Source organism: Myotis myotis, unplaced genomic scaffold, assembly GCF_014108235.1.
Source record: "Myotis myotis isolate mMyoMyo1 unplaced genomic scaffold, mMyoMyo1.p scaffold_m19_p_5, whole genome shotgun sequence".
In the NCBI taxonomy this organism is placed as follows: Eukaryota; Metazoa; Chordata; class Mammalia; order Chiroptera; family Vespertilionidae; genus Myotis; species Myotis myotis.
Window position 1 is genome coordinate 41,879,382 of NW_023416357.1, and position 20,146 is coordinate 41,899,527.

Consider the following 20,146-nt stretch of genomic DNA (forward strand, 5'->3'; position numbering starts at 1 on the left):
TTTACTGAAATTGCTCTGTGTCCCATTTTGTATTCAATACCTAACCTCATCTTTAGCAGGTTGAATTCCTATATCCTATTTCTTCCACCATCAACAAAAGGTAAACTAAGTGCAACATTATTAAATGCCATCACTTAATGCCATGTGTGATATTTAGTGCCAATATTAAGGAGAACATAAAGATACAAGGATGAATATATGTATTCAAATAAATCAATCATACAGCTACATCATAATAGACTTTGACTTCTTCTACTTAGCTTTGGTGACAGTCTTCAATGCCAAACAGGCTACTTAGCAAAAAGTACAATTCATTAGAGGTAGGACATCTACCATGTTGACTTATCTACCCTGTGTTCTGATATTATTCATCATTACTGTCTTTATTCCCTTACTGAATGTAATTGCTTCTTATTATAACTTTGACAGTTTTGAATCAGAATTGCTGCTGATAAGTAGTAAAAAATAATATGAAGTATTATTCTGTTAAGTGTTTTTTTTCCTTCCTCAAACTGCTGAAATTGTTCAGGCTTGTGAATGAGATTCCTATTCTCTGTTTTTTACCATTGTTGTCAGCTTTAATAATTTAGGCCAGGTTGCCTTCCCTTATGCTAATAGTACATATGACATTAAACTGTTCAGCATTCTTAATACAAAAATCTATTGCCATAGAAACAAATATTATTCCAGAGTCAGGTCAAGTGAAAAACTGTGTACTTTTTCCTTCTAATACTGATAACTAACCACTATATTATGAAATATAAGTATTTTTGAAAGCATCTATCACTTCAGTTGATTTGTAACTTCTCATCAGTATTCTAAGTTGGCTCATTTTTTTTTTCAAATGAAAGATCCCATTTCCCTTGCTTTTGAGAAATACAATTTTTGAAGATTCCATTTAGCATCTTTTATTGCATTCCTACATCATAAAGTTATGCTTTATAGCAGCATAAAAAAAGCTGTAAAAATTAGCATCCTTGTAAACAACCTTCCATGTTCCCTGGTGAAGCAATCTGTGGTTTGTACTGATCTCTTAAATGTGACTTGAGATTACAGTATCTATGATTTCAAATTAAAAAAAAACTGTACTAGCCTAGGAAAAGAGAGAATATGATAAAATTTTTAAAATAAGGAGAAGTATTTTTCTTTTACCTACCGATGTTTTAGAAATGTGGTTATTATGCTCCTAAATTCTAGGCTGAGCTCTAAAACATAGAAATGTTCCCTTTTTATATAAAATTCCAGATGAGCATTCTTTAATATTTTAACATATCAAAAATACCCTTTAGAAAATGTAGAGGTGAACTATTCTGTGAACCCACCAACCAAATTTTACCTACGATTAAAATTCCCAAGGTGACATACATATATTGTTTTTCTTGACCCCAGAAAAGCATCCCTTTTGTCCTCACCTTCGAGAAGATTCCCCGGTGGGTGTTCTCTCGGTGGAGTAACAATGACACCCGTTCCTAAAACTCACATGCAGCCCAGCGGTGCCCACTGTGTTCCGGGACAGGGTGTCCTCAGGGCTGACACTGTGTGGCCACCGAACCGGAACCCTTCCCAGGGGCCGGGGCGCGCGGGCCTACACTGCCCACTGCGCTTCGGCCACAGGGCTGACCGGGTTCGGCTTCCGCAGGAAGCCTGGGTACCGACTGGCCCCCAAGTTCAAAACACACCCACAACCAGACTCCCGGGCGGCCCCCGTGCAGGCTACGCAAGTGTCTACTCGCTCGTGGTCCACCTGAGCCGAGTATGATATTGTGTCAACACACACGCGCCTAAATTCGGGGTCAGCGGGAAGCCAGTTGGGGCCCGAGGACACCAGGCCTCCCCGCCCGCGGAGGGAGGCCGCAGAGGCGTGGGCGGGCCCCCAGGCAGGCGGACACGCGGCCTCCCGACGCGCCCTGCCCGGTGGGGCAGCCCCGGGTACCTGTAGCGGCGCCTGGATCTGCCGGCGTCCCCTCCGGCCGCCCGGAGGCCTGGGCCCTGGGGCGGAGAAAGCCGGCCGGTCTGCCCGCCGCCGACTGGGTCCACACGCAGGGCCGGGCGACGCCCCCCGGCACCGCCGAGGTCCCCAGCTGCCCTCGCGGCGGCCCGCCTGCGGCCCACAGCCCGCCCGTCGCACGCGCGCGCGCAGCGGGGCCGCGGCCTCCCTCTTCTGCTTTATAGGCGGGAGCCCTGCACCTGAGCAGCTCATCAGCTCTCGGCCCCAGCCATTAGCGCCTGCAGCTGCGCCCCTGGGCCCGCTCGGCTCGGAAGCCGCGGGCCTCCCGAAGCCTCGCGAGGCCTCGAGCTCGCCGGGCCCTGGCGGCGCTGCCTCTCACTTCCGGCCGCGGGCCGCGCGGGGCCCTCCGCCGAGCGGAGCGGAGCGCTCTGTGCCGCCGGAGACGAAGCCAAGCCCGCTGAAGGGTGGCCGCGTCCCGGACGCGGGGCCCGCCCGGAAGGCGAACTGAGACCCTCCAGGACAGATGCTCTTCCCGTTGCCCACGCAAAGTCACACCGAAACCCGTCGTTCTCCGGATCACATACCGAAAATGATTTTATTTTATCCATTTACATTTAACTCGATATAAACTTGTCCGGGAAAGTCAATATGCTTTATATTAGCTCAAACATTTATTAAGAAAACCAAATTCCATAAAGAAGCACAGACAATAAGTTAAAACATATCACAAGTTGACCAGTATGTAACGAGAATGCTTTATCTACACAAAACATCCTATTTCACGTGTTTGTTCATTCTTGGAAAGCGCGTCTGTTCTCCGGGTGTGGCTTTGGCCGGCACATGCAGAAGAGCTGACTGTTCTCTGTACAGAGTTGCAGGGCGGAGGTGTCCGAGCGCACCCATCGGCGGCGCAGGGGCCAGGGCAGTGGCCAAGGGGCACGAGGGACGACAGGACAACCACAGAACCAAGGGCACAGAGCAGCGGGGAGACATGGAAAAGCGAGTGAACCCCGGTCCAGAGGATCCAGAAAAGAGATGTGGCTTTTGCTTTTACAAAAGGAAACTTTCCTTACATGTTTATTTTGTTACTTCTCACAAACTTATCAAAACGGGGAAGATCACCTCTTCATTCCATGACTGTTTAGCCTGCTCCAGCCACCCAACCCACTGGCATGGTCCTCTGAGACGCTTTCCCGCCAATGCCCTCACACAGTTGTGCTTAAGAAAAGTAAGAGAAAATAAAAGCTTTTTTTTTTTTTTTTTTGCAAGCCAATAGAGGGTTGCATGGATGTGACTGGGTGGATGAGGCAAGGGTAAGGTGGTGGAAAAGTAAACAAAGAGAAGTTTGAAGAAAGAATACGAGGATAAATAAAATCGTATCAATTGGGCCCTCGGATGAGGCGGTTGGTAGCAGATGCTTGTCCCTCCCTTAAGACAAAAGTCCCTAACGTTGTGCTGTCCCTTGAACACGTCCGTGTGTGACCTAGGTGCACCGTGTATGTGTGCATGTGTGTGTGCATGTGTGTGCAGTGTGTAGAGTGAGCGAGAGCGCTCGTGTGTATGTTTCTGCCCACAAACCAGTCCATTGGTGTCTGATTTCAGATCCTGAGTCGACTCCCTGGTCAGTAAAATGGCGGGAAAGATGCGTTTGCGGGGCGCGGGAGGAGGGACACGTGGCGTGGGGAAGGACGGGCTGGGAGGGCGGCGGGGAGGGGCGTAGGCGTCGTGTTGCAGGTGCGGGTGGGAATGCCGCGAGCCCAAGGCCGAGAGGAGGGCGCGAGCACGACAAGCGCGAGCAGCGGGGAGGCCTGTGTCGCGGGAAAGGGTGGGGTGGGCGCTGGGGATGGGTGGAGGGAGGGTCACCGGCTGGTACAGTGAGCCGGGTGGCGGGGGAGGGGGACTTGGGCGATCGAAATCAGGCGGAGGGGGGGCCTCGTGTGCTGGGGCTCGGGGCGAGCCCGAGCAAGTGGAGAGAGGAGAGGACTAAACGAGACGCGGCGGAGGCCGGGTCGGGGCCGGGGCGGGGCGGGGCGCGGCGCGCGGCAGGGTCCGGGGCAGTGGGCGGGGCTCCGGGCGCGCGCCCGGGGGGAGCGGCCTCGGGGCGGCCCTCGGGGCGGAGTGGGCCGGGGGCGGCTGCATTAGGTGAAGCTCATGGAGACTGTGTGCTCTAGCGCCTTGCGGCGGAGAGAGGCGATGCTCGTGCCCCGCCACACATCGCTGCTGTCCGGGGAGCTGCAGAGCTGGGGGGAGCCGGAGACGTTGCTGGGGCCGGGGAGGGAGGCGGGCACCATGCCGGGGAAGGCGGGCTGGTAGAGGTGCGACTGCAGCCCCGCGCCGTTGGAGCCCGCCAGGCTGTTGGACAGGCCCATGGAGTTGGGCGGCGGCCCCGCCGCCAGGCTGCACTGGGACAGCGACTGCGCCATGGCTTGCTGCCTGCCCAGCGCCGGCGGCAGCGGCAGCTGCGACACCCCGGGCATGGCGGCCGCCGCCCAGCGGGTGTCGTTGGCGTGGAAAGAGCACAGGCTGTCGCCCATGGCGGCGGCGGCGGCGGCGGCGGCTGATGGAAACTGAGGCAGGCCTGGCGTGGGCAGCAGCGTGCCGGGCGCGCGGAACACATTGGTGGTCTTCTTGCGCTTCTTCCACTTCGCGCGCCGGTTCTGGAACCAGACCTGGAGCGGGCAGGGAGGGAAACAGACAGGGCACTGTTAGGGAGCGGGCGCGGCCACGAGGGCGGGGTCTTGAGTCTGAGAAACTCGGTCAGATACACCCACTCAACTCAGGCCGAACAAGTGCCATAGGTCCGACACGCCCCCACATCCAGCCAGAGACCCTGGTTCTCCAACAGCGCGAGTCATCCGGCGCCCCTTGCACCCACCAAGGGCCCACTCCCTTCCTAAGTGATCGTGCCCTGAGGCGCTTGCACGGAGTGCAAACATACCCCCATGCTCAGTGTTCACCACGCCCCTGCATGCTGGCGCATTCGGTGCACGGCTTAGATGCACAGGTCTGCAGGCAGACATGTGTCAAGGCTGGATCCACAGGTGTACAAATGAAGATAAACATGTGTACCCATGTGGCTTAATAGCGTGCCTTATAACACTGATTGGGGTATAGAATTTTCAGAAACGCTGGAAATTTGGAAATTGATGAAGGGCCGTGCATGACATAGCTGGTTTCAAAATCGAAAGACAAAGGAAAACCCCTAACGCCACGGATGACAGAGCAGTGATTCGTGTGGGAAAGCAAGCGCTACTGAGCTACAGCATTGTTTGGGTCGCCACCAAGACTTTCTGATTCATAGCAAACAGCACTACCGACACAAGTCTCTGCCTCATTCACAAACCCCTACAAAGGCACCTTTATCTGCACTGTGCAGGTGTGCAGCGACCTGCTGCCAGAGCCCTGGGCCCCAGGGCCTTCAAGTTTGTTCTTTTCGGGAACTTACTGAGGATCCCAAATAACAAGGTTGCCAATTTCCTCAACCCCCTTCCCCTTTCACCTTTAAACCAGAAGAAATCTTCTGACTGCTAAAAATTAATGAGTCAAGTTTAATTTTGCTAGACAAACCCATATGTCTTTTTAAATGAGATGTGTTGGATAAAATAAACTGCGAATGGAAATAAGCTTCCTGTGCGTCCTTTCTTAACAATGACCCTGGAATTTCAGGCCTTGCCAGACAAATTAACCTATAGATGTCATATTCACTACTCCTGAAAGTAAACTGCCTGATCAAGATAACCTCTCGTCTTCCATATTTTAATTTGACCTTATTTAAAAAAAAAATTAGCCAGCATGCTTACTTGGCAGACTTTCAGTTTAATATCTAGTCAGTTGAAGGTTTACTGTGCATACATGTAAATGGTAGGGGACACAGCTCAAATACTGATTGAGTTTCATCTTAGAATTTGGCCAGTGGAATTTGACCACCATATTTGTGGCCAAAAGGTTATTCTTCGGTTAACCCAAGCTCTTTAGTGTTTATTCTGAAAGCTATAGTATCATGAGTCCAGAAGTACCTGACCCCTTCTCGGTAAGCTATGCACTCTCTGCTCATCAGCGTCAACCGCATTTTGCAATCTAGAATTCTGCCTGCCTTTGGGCTGGCCATGGCCTGTTCTACCATATCGGGCCATCGCCCACCATTTTATATTTCTCTGCTTTCTTCCCCATTTCCCATGTTTCTGTTTACACCAGTGTCCGATTGGGTAAAGACCTCTATCCCTTGCCTGCTAAAGCCCCTTGGGCTGGTGGCACAGCGGATTAATGAGGCAGCAGGGCCAGGGTGGTGGCTGGGATCAATGCAGCCGGTGGTGGATTGAGCTGTTAGAGGCCCTCTGTGGAGGGTAACCTGCAGGAGCCAAGGAAAGCACAGCGAGGAGACCTGCGGTCACAGGTCGCCTGTACTACCCATCCAAGGTGGGACTGGGGGAAGGTAAACCGATGGGGCCCTAGACAGAGACCGTGTCTGTGTCTGTGTCGAAAGGGTCCCTCACATCACCCGGATATATTTTGATAGATATCTACAAATTAATTGCCTGTTTCCAACACCTTGCAAGTTTCAGTGAACCCCGAAATGCTTGAATGTTTGGGATGAACAGCAGAGGAGGAAGGTGGTAGACTTCTGTGGGGCAGTGGGGAGAGAAACAGAAGAAGGGGGAGGGATTGCCTGGTAGAATTTCAGTAGAAAATACACCCACCAGTAAGGTTTCTGAATCTCAGGCACGGGAGGAAAAGAACAGCTGTTAAAAAACTAAATATTGTAGGAATATTCGAAAAATAGTGCTCAATTATGTTTGAGGGTTAGTAGTCAAATGATGGCTACAAAATTTTTTATGTTTCATGGCTTACTGGGGTTGGGGGAAAAAGTCTTCATGGGGTCTGAGCACCTCCGTTCCAAGCTATGATGCATATGTTTTTAAAATGTGAATGTTTCCACTTGAAAACTAGAGCATGACGGATTAAAATGCAGGCAAAACCTAAGGGAGATTTTGAGAATGCACAGATGACAACTCCAGGAAATATATTAACCGCAGCCACGGGCCAACTTTGTACTCAGTTTGAAATGCAGCTCTTCTCAGAAAATGCTTAATACAACAGTAAGAATCTAATGGAGGTTGGAATTTAAAAATCCACTTTTGTGATATCTGCTGTTACAGTAATATAGACATACTGTAAATGTATTTTAAAATATATAGTCCGTTTAATTCCCCACTTATAAATGGCTCAGAAATAGAGAAAGAGAGGGAGAAGAAGAGAATATTACTTTTTCCCCCTTCCAAGCAAATGCTTTATGAAGATCTCATTGGAATCCAGCAAATGATTAATGTGAAGATTTGGGAGGAAATCTGGGGAGCTGTATTAAAGCCTAGATCTCAGGTTCATTTCGATCAGCCAGCCGTGAACTCTGGGCCGAATTCATTACACTTTAATAGTGCTGGGAGAGGAAGAAAATGCAATTTCTCATTCCATTAGAAAACTAGAAAATACTCTTAGCTTGTCCCCCTATTAAGATGTGGCAGGTGACAGGGCCATTCTGGGAGACATGGTCAATGGAATTACAGCACATTATTTTTGTTCCTATAAAATATTGAAAGGCAAGCCTGACTGTGCAGAAGTTATTTCACTGATTTGGTTTTTATGTAAATAAAATATTGAAAGTTAATTAATCCGTGCTAGAGACTAATGATTATGCTTATTATATTGCATTTGATCGCGTAATTTGCATGATTCTCGCATTGCTGCTTAATAAGCCATTCCAGGTTATAAATAATTCTGAAATTGGTTTCTAATAATGGCATGCTATAAAAGGAATGGTTTTATTATACTAGCCAGAAAAGGGGAGCAATACCAGACATGGAATTGGCCTCTATGTGAGGAGAGGTGCTTTAATACTTAAAAGTATGATATATACCAGATATGGTTTTAAAAAAAATAAGTATGTTGAGACATTTAGTCTGCAACCAGAAAGCATCCTTAAAAACATACAATTGCAATAAATGAAATGTTTCCATCATTTTTAATCAGTGCAGTGGCCCACGTACTGAAAAGAATGTGTGGCAATCTGTTAACTATAAAGAAAACTATGAAGTACTCATCATATAAGAACATAAACCAATTACTATTTAATTTAAATTTGGTCAAGGAGCAATGGTAGAGTGAATTGTGAAGTAAATACATTTTCCATAAATTATTTTTGCATTACATTACATAATGTTAATCATTTTGAAATGTTAATTAAAAAGGTTATGTTGATCTGATTACTTTTTAAACTATGGAACATTATTTTTAAAAATATTGAAATTGCCATTCTATTAAATTGTTCCTATCAGCAGCCTCAAGCTATTATCTTTGCTGAGCATTATGCTAGAACAATTAAAGTACTTTGTCTCTTTCTTCTTGATTATTCTTTTGTGTACTTTTTGAAAATAACTGTTCCTATTATATAGTTTGTATTTTATTTCATTTACAACTTTTTCTATTAAAAGATTCACTGCCATTAACCTTTGGAAGATCTAATAAAGTTTAATAGACCTCGTTTTCTTTTTTCGTAAAGTCAGTTGTCCAATTATATTTTATTTGTGATTCTAAGTTCTATTTTAATTTAAACTAATTATCAGTATGTCTAGGTTAAGCAATAGCATTTTACTCTTTAAAACAAAAATTATTAGATAGGTTTTCTCTTGAGAGACAAAAAGTAAATTATGAATTTTGAATCTACAAGATTCTAACAAGCTGGTTTTATCATTAACAGTAATAGAAGTGTCGAAATGGTATGTGATTTTTAAAGTTTGGGCTCAACTTCATATTTAAAAGGAGGTGCAAGGTAAAAAAAATTAAAGAGCCTTAGTAATATTTATCTGCACAATGCAATTAACATTCTTTTGGTGCTTAATATCAAAGGCCCATGGTTCAGGGCTTCCAGCTTTCACTAAGGAAACCAACCAGTCTTATATTGAGTAAAAATATTAATCTATGTTATACCTGAATATTGCTTTTTTAATTTGACCACTTTAAGTACCCAATGACATTCATTTGCTGACTATTTAGAACAGGAGCACACGCTATTTTTCTAGATTAGACTATCTTTAAAATGCCCAATGGAGGCAGAAATATTCATCACTGTAATTATGGACACCTTGGTCTCTTCTTAGATCAAATATAAAGTAGCTGAGATATTTAAACTTAGTTTATAAAAGAATCTAGAGCTGAGGTTGACGCCCAGGATTAGCGGACAGAAACTACCAAATCCAAGACAGGAAGGGAAGATTTTCAGCACCCTGGATAGCTCATGATTATACTAGTATAGTGTGTGTCTTGAAATTTCGCCTCCAGCACTTGCCCATAAAATATTTGATACATTGCTTTTCATTCTTTTAAAAAGTGGAGGAAATGAGATTCATTAGACTTACGCTTTTATTTACCAATTTACAGAAAAGTTGAAGGTGTGTTTTCTGTTATATATAATTTACAACTTGGAGGATAGTTGGACAAGAACAGGGATCAGTAATGATTTTGTCTACTAACTGTTCAATATTTCCCACCCTAAACATCCTGTCTTCAGATCGGTTATCCAAAACAGAAAGCCTTAATTTTTCCCATTTTCTTAGGAGTAAGCCAAGTATTAGAAGCTGTGGGGGATCGCTGCAGCCGCCCTTAGAGCACTGGTTGCACCATTAAAGTTCAGATTCTTTGAAAACATCAAAACTGGGGGTATTTTTGCCCGAGAGCGCGGGAAGATGATATTCAGCAGAATAAAGCACCGTGAAACGCAGGTGTGGATGTTTTTTAAAAGGTGCCGCCACACCTTACTTTTTCCCTTTTCATGTTTCTGTATAATTGTTGCATTCTCCCATTTATCCAGATGCTTAATACAAACTCATTAGAGGGTAATGAAACACTTGTCAATAACGCAAGCTGGAGTGGAAGTGCGCGCTCGGCTTAGCCGCCTGGAGACGCGGCGGGTGGGAGACGCGGAGGTTCCCTTCTCGGGAGGAAGAAGGCGGCTCAGTCGAACAATGCCAGCTTCGCTTACGAGGAGTTTCTGCTGGGATGTGGTTATACTGGTGGGAGAGTGAGGCCCTGCCTGTCCATTGGAAGATGGCGATCGGGGCCAGTTTCCGGGCCGAGGAGCTAACTCGACCCAGGAATGCATAGGCTTCTGAAGAGAAGCCCAGAATCCCGGCAGGGGAAGGAAAGACCCCACTGCCTTTGCCCAAATCCTCCCGCCCGCGCCCGCGGTACCTGCACTCGGGACTCGGTCAGCCCGATACGCAGCGCCAGCTCCTCGCGCATGAAGATGTCGGGGTAGTGCGTCTTAGCGAAGCTTCTCTCCAACTCGTTGAGCTGCGCCGGGGTGAAGCGCGTCCGGTGGCGCTTCTGCTTCTGTTGGCCCTGCTGCTGGCCGGCTTGGCTGGGGTTCGGGCCGCCTTGGGCCCCCGGCTGCTTGTCCTGGTCCTTTGCGCTCACCGCCAGCGAGGCCGGCGTGGAGCCCACGGTGGTGATGTCCTCCCCAGGCAGGAGAGTGGCTCCCTCGACTGGGTCGGTGTTGGGCGCTAAGTCCCCCGGATGGCCCCCGGGGTCGGAGCCCCCCACGCCCAACCTACACTTCACCGCCTCCCGGTGGCCCAGAAGCTCGGCGGCATCTTTCATACCTGAGGAGGCAAGGAGATCGCGGTCACTAGCTTCCTAGCGGTGCCAGGAAGGACTTTCCCCCGCGTGAGCCTCCTGCAGCCCCATCCTCGCTTCCCTCTGCTCCCACGGTCGTCCTACGAAGGAAACTCCTAAGACGCTCGGCTGAGCTCCCCAGGATTTGGGCTGCCAGCTGCAATCCCAGCTCCCGGCCCTTTCCCCTCTTTCCGCATCCGCTCCCGAAGGCAGCACGTGCTCTCCTCTCTCCCAGTCCCGGCAATGAAACACGCCTCGGCGTCCCTTTCCTGAACCGAACCCCTGGCGCCCAGGAACCCGAGAGCATATCCGTGAGGAAAAAAGAAAGGAAAAGAAAATTAAGCCGTTCCGAGGTTGCTGCCCCACCTGCATGTGCTTAGGCGGCTGGACGAAATCTACCTCCGGCCCCAAGCCGATGCCCTCTCACTTGCGGAAGATGAATAAGTCTCAAAGCCTTCCACCCCCTGAAATCAACCCAAATCAGCTCCGCCTCCCCCTCAAATCAGAGAAAGTGTTTGGAAAATGGAGTCACATCCATCACCAAAGATTCCCAAACCGGAAACCCAGACAGCATTAAAGAAACCCAAGTAAATTCAGTAGACCTCGCAGTGAATCAAACTTTAGGGAATTCAACTTCTCTTCCCGGAGAAATAAAAGGCGCGTTCCTCTCAGCCATGGGCAATGCCGAGGAAAACATTTTGCAGGCCACGGCGCCTGTGAGTGAATTTGGTTTTTCTCTCTTCTCAATGAGCACACTTAGCAATTCCGCTTCAATTGCAGTGGCTTCTCCTTCATCCAGATTTTTACAAATTCAATCACACTTAGACGAGGAGAAGAGAAAATGGTAGTGGGGGGAGAGAAAAGGAGATAAAAAAAGAGAAGAAAGATATACCAAATCAAAGCAGACAGGACGGGAAAAGAAAGAAAAACACCTCCAAAGAAATTACGATGGGGTGGATCGCCTTTCCAAAAATAATAATAGTGATAAGGGAGCGAGGGGAGGAGAAAAAATAACAAAAACAAAAAGTAACATTTCCCAACTCCTTTTCCCGGATCTACATATTACATAGATTTTTTTAAAAGATGATGTTAAATCAAATTAAACTTTAATGCAGCACAATTACTTTTAAAGAAATTAGTCCATTTAGGGCGCATTAAGGTAAAATAAGAAACAAATTGACAATTTCCTGCCCGTCTTCTCCTGGCTGCCCGGGCGAGAGGCGCGCACTCACCTAGTCTGGCGTCCAGGAGGTCGGCGTGAGAGAGCATCGCGCACCGCTCCAGGGCGAAAGCTGTTCCCCCCAAAATTTTAGCGCCTTTAAGTTATTTAAAATAGATATAAGCTATAAGCTATACTATATAGATATATATAGATCACCTAAATGAAAGAAAATTCGGTTTGTGGTTAAAAAGGGGGCTTCTTGCATTATAATGTCCTTTAGAGAGACGGGGAGGTGCTTAACAGTTGAATGAACCCGTGAGCAGCTCGGCGAGGGGACCAATCAGGAGGGCAGCCTGCAAATGTCAGCGCCCGGAGAGTCCCCCACTCCGCCCGCCCGCCCGCCCGCCCGCGCCCGCCCGGAGGAGGCGGCGGCGGCGGCAGCCCGAATGCTCCGACCCCGAGCAGCAGCTAAAGCAGATGCGGCCGTCCCGGCCTCGCCCTGGGCTTCCGGGCCCAGCCTCCGTCAGTGTTTCCCAGCGATTTTCCCCACGCACTCCATTCCTTCTCCTAGTTCCGCCCTGCTCTCTCCAAAGGCGCAGCTCTGTCTCCTAGAGCTAGAATCTTCCTGGGGCTGAGGCAAGGCTCTGGACAGCACAGGGCATGACCCCCGCGTGACCCGAGAGTTTTTTCCGCCTGCGTGCTTGTCCACCGGACACCTCTGAGCCTTGGGCCACGCGGGCCTGCCAATCCAGAGCACAAGGGCACACCGCGGTCTCCAGACCCGGCGTACACTTCGCTGCCACTCAGCAGGCCTGGGCCTAGGGTCCAGACGCCCCGACTAGGACCCGAGCCTACCGGCTCCCAGGCTCTAGGCAGACCCAGAGCGCAAAAACTGAGTCAATTCCTCGGAGCTTCCTGCGCCCGCACGCCGTGTCATTCAGAAACTCTACCCCCTTCCCTCCCCGCTTCCTCTCCTCCGCCTGGCGCACGTTCGCATCCTCCCCCACAACCCTCTCTTTTTGGTCAAAGTTTCTAAGTTCTGCTCCGCTATCAACTCCACTTAAGGCTGTAAATAAAGTTAAATGCTCTTTATTTTCCTCTTGAATATGTTAAACTACTTGAACAATTTAAAGTGCTTTGCACAAGTGAAGCGAACCATTTCTAATGTTCTGATTTTTCAGAGCCAGCCAACAACAAAGTTTAGATTAGTAATATATTTCTAACCAGAGTAATTTTCAAGATCATTAGGCATTTATGTAATTAGTGCCAAATCTATAAGCTTTTATTACGATTATTAGAGTAAAATCAGTATAAATTTGTACTAATTTACTACTGTTTAGACTTGGCTGTCAAGCCAAGAGGCTCTTATTGTAAATGATAACTGAGGAAATTAAGTGCAAAATTCTGTACCATTTCTGATCTGCGCCTAAACAATCCGTTTCAATTGTATTTGTAGCAGAACATAATGCCCTTTTAAAGTTATTTGACTTGTATTTTTATTTGCAACACAAGAAAAATGCCCTCTACCCAGGCACAATGAAAACTGATATTTACTACTCTCAACTTGATTAACATTGATTTTTAATTCGAGAGTGATGCAATTAAGATTATTCATTTAGTGCAAATAAAGCTTCCACAAAAGGGTGGCCCTATGAAGTCTGCTTTAAATAATGCCGAGCAAATGGCTTTTTTTGTTCGCTGTCCAATTGACTTACACAAAACATTGGAAATACTGCCTGAGAGCAGATGCGAAACGGGGTGTGTGTGTGTGTGTGTGTGCGCGCGCGCCCCCGCGCGCCCGGGCCCCCCCCCCCTTGCCCCCCCCCCCCCAGCTCTGTGTATGACAGGGACCAAGCAAGGAGACAAAGGAGGCGGCAATGCGAACTCTGGGGCGGCAATGGAACTCCTTCTCTCCTGAAGCCCGTTCCCTTCCTCTCGTGCACAACACACGTGGGCGCGCGCACACACGCGCGCACACACATGCACACGTGTGAGTGCCGGGCATCAGTCACACACCGGTTCCTTCTGAGCGGAGAAGACCGTTTCCCCCGAAGCTCTGGGCCTGGCCAAGCTTCAGCAGCCGCTGCAGCTGCTGCCAAGGCGGCCTCTGCGGGACCGGAGCCCTGGAACTGCGGGCTCCAGCTTGGCGGCGTCCCGGCCTCGGCGGTGTGTGTGGAAGCCGCGAGGATGTTCTTGCTTGAAAGGAAAATATCTGGACCTAAAGCAAATAGAGTCCTGCAATAAAACCTTCCTCTTCCCCAAACAAAACCCCAAATCTAGATGCTACTGTGCTGGGCACACGCGGCAGGAAGCAAGATAGATGTCCTAGGCAGGGCTGTGTGCGCCCTGGACTTGGCTTTCGAGTGCGCACCTGGCTGCATATTTCCGAGGACTCTTGGGGGTTTGTGCCCACTTGGGTGGGGCTTGCGGGTATCTGAGACCGGAACTCAGGGGCTGAGGTGCAGAGACCTGTCAGAGGAAGAGATCGGGGCCCTGAGAGAGGCACCGGGCTTGGCGTCTCCAAACAGGCAAGTCTCAGCAGGCCCGCACTGCGGATACTCCAAACCCTGCCTGGAGGGAGGGAGGAGAGGCCAAGACCAGGGAAGAGAAGGAAAAGGGCGCGGGGGGGGGGGGGGGGGGGGGGGGCAGTCCACACCAGTGTGCAACAAGCGCTTATGTCCTCATTCCACAGCCGCCCCTAGAACCACCACTGGCCTTGCAGCATTCTCCCACACGCACAGCTCGTATATTCTGTTTTGTTGTATTTTTTCAGGTCGATAAATAAATGTGTAATAGTTAATGTGAAGACACATCAGAGTAATAACAATGGGACGAAATCAAAGGATTATCCATCTCTGTTAGTAACCGCTGAATAACAATGTTGCGGCGTGATTGATAGCCCGCTTCATTTTATGACTTTTCTATTGGTCTTGATTTTTATAGCAGTATAAACAAACTAAATCATTTCTTCCAAGACTTCAGAACATAAGCATGGGTGGGGGAGGGAGGAGAGATAAAGGAAAGGGGGGGAGGAGGAAATCTGAGAGTGGGAGGGGGGAAGGAAGGAAGTGTGGGGGCGTTGAGGTGGGGAGCATGAAAGCTGGAGCTGGAGCCAGTGCGGGGATTCAGGAGCCTGCTGCCAGCAGGCGTGGCAAGGAAAACGACAATAGTCTGGGTATAAAATGCTCGCCCCCGCGCCCAGTTCCCTCTCTGCAGCTCGTTTTGGCCAATGTCTGAATCCACCTGGGCAGGGCCTGAGATGTATTTACTAGAGTTTTATTCCCTGTCATCTTCCCACGTTCCTAGGGCAGCCGGGAAAGTGCCGGTCAGGCCCATTGCTATTGATAATTTAAGGCATTTCCCACATGATCATGGGAACTGAAGTCCCTAACAAGGCGAGGTTTTAGCGCAATGACCCCCAAATCTTCGGAATGACAATAATGTCTTCAGAAATCACTTCAAAGCAAAGTAAAAGGATTTTCTATGACGGATCCAGTGATTTTTCCTCAATAAATAGGTTTTAGATTGTTACACACACGTAGAAGTGGAACAAAGGGAACTACCAGAAAATATATTGGTTGCCCCTAATAAAATTTATTTAGACAGTTTATTCTCATAAAAAATAGAGATTGAATTTTGTACAAGAGCCTGCCAAGGGGCGATGCACAGGGAAATCATTTTTTTCTTTCTTCTTCCTCCCCTTCTCCTTTTTAACGAAGCACAAAGGCCAAGGAACCCGCAACCAGACCAAGCCAGAGAAGTTTGTAGTATTTTGAGAAGTCAGCTTTCTGAGAGGTATAGATTTAAATATATAAGCCCTTGATGGCTAATTATGTAAACTACAAAAACAGAAACTACAAAACCAGTGTTTTCTTTTTCTCCTGCTTTGCCATCCTAGTACAGAGATTTAGAAATATGGTGTGACTGGATGGGTAGGTGGGATCAGGCGGGATACCCGGATAGCGAGTGTTCCAATGTTGGATATATGCTGATTTAGATGTGAACTTCTTGATTTCCCCTCTAATTGTATATCTGCATTTACTGTGAATCCTTTGTAGCGTCAGAGAGACAGACAGAATAAAAATATATACCAGGTGCTCTTTGAAGAGCTGGGTATTGTGCCCAGCACCCTAATTGCTTTTTCCACTTATGGAAACCTTGGGTGTTTATTAAATGTAACTTTGGGCTGCTTGGCTTGTTTGTAAACTGCTCTCTTTTCTTTGCAGACAGTGGGCTGAAATATGGCGTGCAGTTATTCACATTCCTGCTATTAAATGCTGAATTGTAACATTGTTCCCTTTAATGAGCAGCGCCTCCCTCAATAATTAACGATCTCACATTTTCCTATTTTCTTGCCTGATGAAAAGAATCAATTTTAATTCGTGGTAAATTACAGCCATGCTTTTGGGTATTATTTGCTTACAGAAAACAAATCAAGTGACTTGAACACTCCTGTTTACTTTTCCAGATATGCAATAACCCAAACGTAATGGCAAATCAGATCTTGTTCCTCAGGACTAACTTAGAACCTCAAAAATAATAAAGGCTGAGGACAAAACTCGAGAGAAAAACAGGACGCTCTCAAGTTCACTTCGTTTGAAACAAGAGTGACCACTTTTGCCCTTCTCTGGCTCCAGCTGCTAGAACCGATGCTCGCCCCCACACCCACCCCTTCCCCGTCCCAGACGAGTGTCAGTGGTCTATACTAGAGTTCGGGACGGCTTAATGTTTGGCTCATTTGGGGGAGTCGATTAGACGGTGGGGTGAGTGAAGGAAGAAATCTGGGAGGGCAGCCAAGTCTCTTGGAAGGGGTGACAGGCGCTTCCACACTTCCCTGCATAAAAGAACTCTCTGGAGGTTCCCATTAAAAGAGACCATAGCCAACGAAGCTTTGGATGAGTGCTCCTGCCCCTGAGAAAGCCCCCCCCCCCCCCCCCCCCCCCCCCCCGCCCCGCTCGCTTTCTGGCGGCGGTTCTCTAGGGCTGAGTGAGCGCTTTTACCCTCTGAGCCGAACAGGACTGCCCTCAGCCCAAACCAGCCTTCTCTCTAGGCTTCCCTGGGTCGGAGCACAGGGACTTCAGGCTGCTCTAGGCTGGAGCTGTCCCGTTGTCGCCGCGGAGCCCATGGCCTCTAAATCTCTTTGCTTACAGGACCCGGGCTCCCCAACCTGGGATTTAAAAGCCAAGGGTTCACACTCCAGGCATTTTTTTTTTTTAAGCGCAGGGAGCCGGGGCTGTGTGTGCGCGATGCGAGTACTGTGTGCCCTGTACGTCCATGCCTGCTCACCAGAACCGCGGGAGGTGCCGCGGGCGGCGGCGGAATAATAATAAAAAAATCGCCTCCAAACAGTCTGATTTCCTATCCTTCCCGGATGTCTGTGGCGATACACGAGCTCAGTATATTTTTCTTTTGTGCAATAAAATTTCCCATATATCCGAGTTTACAAACTACAACCATGTAGTCCACTTGCATGGCTCTTCGTAGGCGCTGGGCTTGCTTATTTTTAAATCTTTGCCTTTGGACAACTAGCACCTGCGGCCCTCAACACAAAACGAAGACGGATCCGTACCCGCCTCCCTGACTGCGTGTCTACACTTTTTTTTTCAGCCTCTAGCCCTGTAATTTTAATGGCCCCAATTAGCCACACGGAATATAATAAGTGACATGGAGATTTTGTTTGTATGTGTTAAGTTCGCTGCTTTTCTGATTTCTATTTACTCAGGATAAATAATCATATATCAGTTATTCAGTTAGGTGACAGGGCTAGTAATTGGAATAAAAAGAAAAACATCTCATCCTTATCTCTTTCTATAACTAGATATAGCGCTAATAAGACTGCATCAATCTTATCTAGCAAATAAATAAAACAGACAAACAAACAAATTCGTCTCCAACAAGTTAATGCGGTGTATCTGAGTGGAAAGTAGATATTTTCACGCAATCTGGAGATGAGGAGTGACTTTTAATAAAATCACAAGAAAACAAATGTAATTCTGTAAGCCATTTCTTGGAGCTGCTGGCGCCCATCTCCTCCCCCTCGGTCCCGCCCGGCCTCACCGGCCCAATCTTTTTCTTTTCTTAGTCCCAGTTTTGGACTGACCCGGGCTAGGCTTCTCCAGCCACTTTGCACTCGGAGCAGGGGTGGGGACAGACATCACTGCTCAGGTTGTGAACCTTTCCCACACAGAAGTTTCCCTTTCCCTATCTCTTCCTCCTTTCTTTATCGTCCTGCCCTTGCTCTTCCTTTTGCTTCCTTTTTCCTCTTTCCTTTCACTTTTTTCTCTTCCCCTTATTCTCTCTTCTCCCTTTCTCCTTCTCCTTCTTCCTCTTTTCTGCCTTTTCATTTCCCCGCCGTTTCCTCTCCTCTTTCGTTCTCCCTCTCTTTGCCTCTGTCTTTTCGTCTCCTCCTTTGCTTTTTCTTCTCCTTTCTCGTTCTCTCTCCCCTTATCTCTATTTCCCTTCCTCTCTTCTTTCTTCTCCCTCCCTCCCCCACCGTTTCTCTCCGCACCCCTTCCCTCAGCCCTCCCTGCAGCCCGAGTGCGGCTAATTCCGGGCGTCTATATTCACTCAATTAGAGAAATCTACAGAGAAGATCGATCTTCCATCTGCAGACATGCCAGCTTAACAAATTAGATTCTTGTTTCGTGCAGGTGATTTGGTGACAGTTGGGGAATTAGAAGTAATAAGTTGTTGTGTTTGAGCCCGGGCCCCCACCACACGCGCGCGCCCCTCCCGGCCCGCAGACCCCCCCACCCCGGGCCGCGCCGCCGCCCTGGCAACCCCCTCCCGTCCCCCCCTCCCCGCCGGCCCGCGCCCGCCGCTGCCGCCGCCGCATCCCCCGCCGTAATTAGTGCTGCTGCCCTCCATGTGGGCTCGATTAAACCGTGATTTAGCCGAAAGAAATATAATTATGGCTGCAAATAAAATAATCAGCATTGAAGAGCGATTTCCTTAATGAGATGGAGCGGTTGCACGTCACGGAGTAAAGGGGTCTCATTAAGAGGTGGTAATGAGGCTTGGGTGGATGGTGCAGTTACAAAACAGCCCAACTCCTCGGCAGGCCCGGCCCGCCCGCCCGAAGTGGCCGCCGCCGTGCCGGCCCCGGGTGCGGCGGTCCCGCGGTCCCGGAGGGGCACCCGGGCCCGTCCCGCCCGGCCCCCAGGGGGCGCAGCGCCAGCTGCCTGCCTCTTCCCCGGAGCTGGCGGCGCCGTCGGGCGGGGCTGAACGGACGGAAGCGCCGCGCTCGGGAGTGGGCGGCGGGCGGCGGGCTGCTCTGTGGCCCGGTCAGCCTGGCCGGGCCAGCTCGGCGTCGGGAGCCGGGTTTGCACAGACAATGGGAGGACCTCGTTCGCTGGAGGCGCGGGGCCGAGGCAGGAGCTCCTGACCGGCGGGCGCTGAACCTCCGGGCACAGGTGGAAGCCCCGTCGGAGGGCTGTGAGCTGGACCGGGAAGGGAATGTTACAACAAACAGGTGTTAAGAGGCAGGGACACCACCGCGGGAGGCGTCCCGCGTGGCAAACGCTGGTCTCCACACTGCCTTCGAGACCTGGTGTGGAGGGTTAGGGTTCTTATTCTCTCCACGTCTTTTACCAAACTTTATTAAAGTACCGAAAAGGCGAAAACTGCAACCACCTCATACAAAAAGTCTTGAATAAATATTCCAAAGACTAGGTGCAGGACAACCTATGAGTTCCTTCTTGCCATCAAAGTGTGTACACATGCATGTTCCTAATGTCCAGGTATGACGATACCTCAGAATTTATTTCTAATTCGATTGTTAACCTGCTCCTTGAATCAGTTTTATCCTTTGGAACCATTCTTAGTTGGACAAGGAAACGCATTATCCACACAAAGTGACTAATGAAGCTGACACACTTTCCCTTTTTCATCCAATCAATATATATTGAGCACCTACCATGTGCTAGGCACTGTGCTGGACACGGAGGAGGGAGAGGTTAGCAGAGGGACAGATCCTCGGCCTAGCGGAACTTAGAGTCACCCATGCTCTGCATTGAATTTCCTACCATGGTGGACCCTGGCCATCAGGCACTTTACAGCCTGTGGGAGGCAGGGGTAAATGTGAGAAGTGGCTCAGTTTGTTTTAGTGCAGCGGTTCTCAACCTGGGGGTCGAACGACCCTTTCACAAGGGTCACCTAAGACTAAGACCATCGGAAAACACATATTGAATATATAATTACATATTGTTTTTGTGATTAATCACTATGTTTAATTATGTTCAATTTGTAACAATGAAAATACATCCTGCATATCAGATATTTACATTATGATTCATAACAGTAGCAAAATTACAGTTATGAAGTAGCAACAAAAATAATTTTATGGTTCGGGGGTCACCACAACATGAGGAACT

At 48.8% G+C, this 20,146-nt stretch overlaps 1 protein-coding gene across 1 annotated transcript; it reads right to left on the reverse strand.

Annotated features, from left to right (window-relative positions):
* Positions 1–4,008: 4,008 nt before the first annotated feature.
* LOC118656690 (orthopedia homeobox) lies at positions 4,009–12,065 on the reverse strand. Its single transcript, XM_036310234.1, has 3 exons — positions 11,845–12,065; positions 10,190–10,599; positions 4,009–4,617 (listed from the first exon to the last, which is right to left on the reverse strand). Exons 1-3 carry the CDS (start codon positions 11,879–11,881, stop codon positions 4,087–4,089), a joined length of 978 nt encoding a protein of 325 aa, XP_036166127.1. The 5' UTR covers positions 11,882–12,065; the 3' UTR covers positions 4,009–4,086.
* Positions 12,066–20,146: the final 8,081 nt, after the last annotated feature.

What these genes read in the sequence shown, in the direction of transcription:
- LOC118656690 (XM_036310234.1), bottom strand. Translation starts at nt 11,881, where the DNA reads ATGCTCTCTCACGCCGACCTCCTGGACGCCAGACTAG. An exon ending in CCTCCTGGACGCCAGACTAG is followed by an intron (nt 10,600 to 11,844) that starts GTGAGTGCGCGC and finishes TTGCCTCCTCAG; the next exon opens with GTATGAAAGATGCCGCCGAG. An exon ending in TGACCGAGTCCCGAGTGCAG is followed by an intron (nt 4,618 to 10,189) that starts GTACCGCGGGCG and finishes TGCCCGCTCCAG; the next exon opens with GTCTGGTTCCAGAACCGGCG.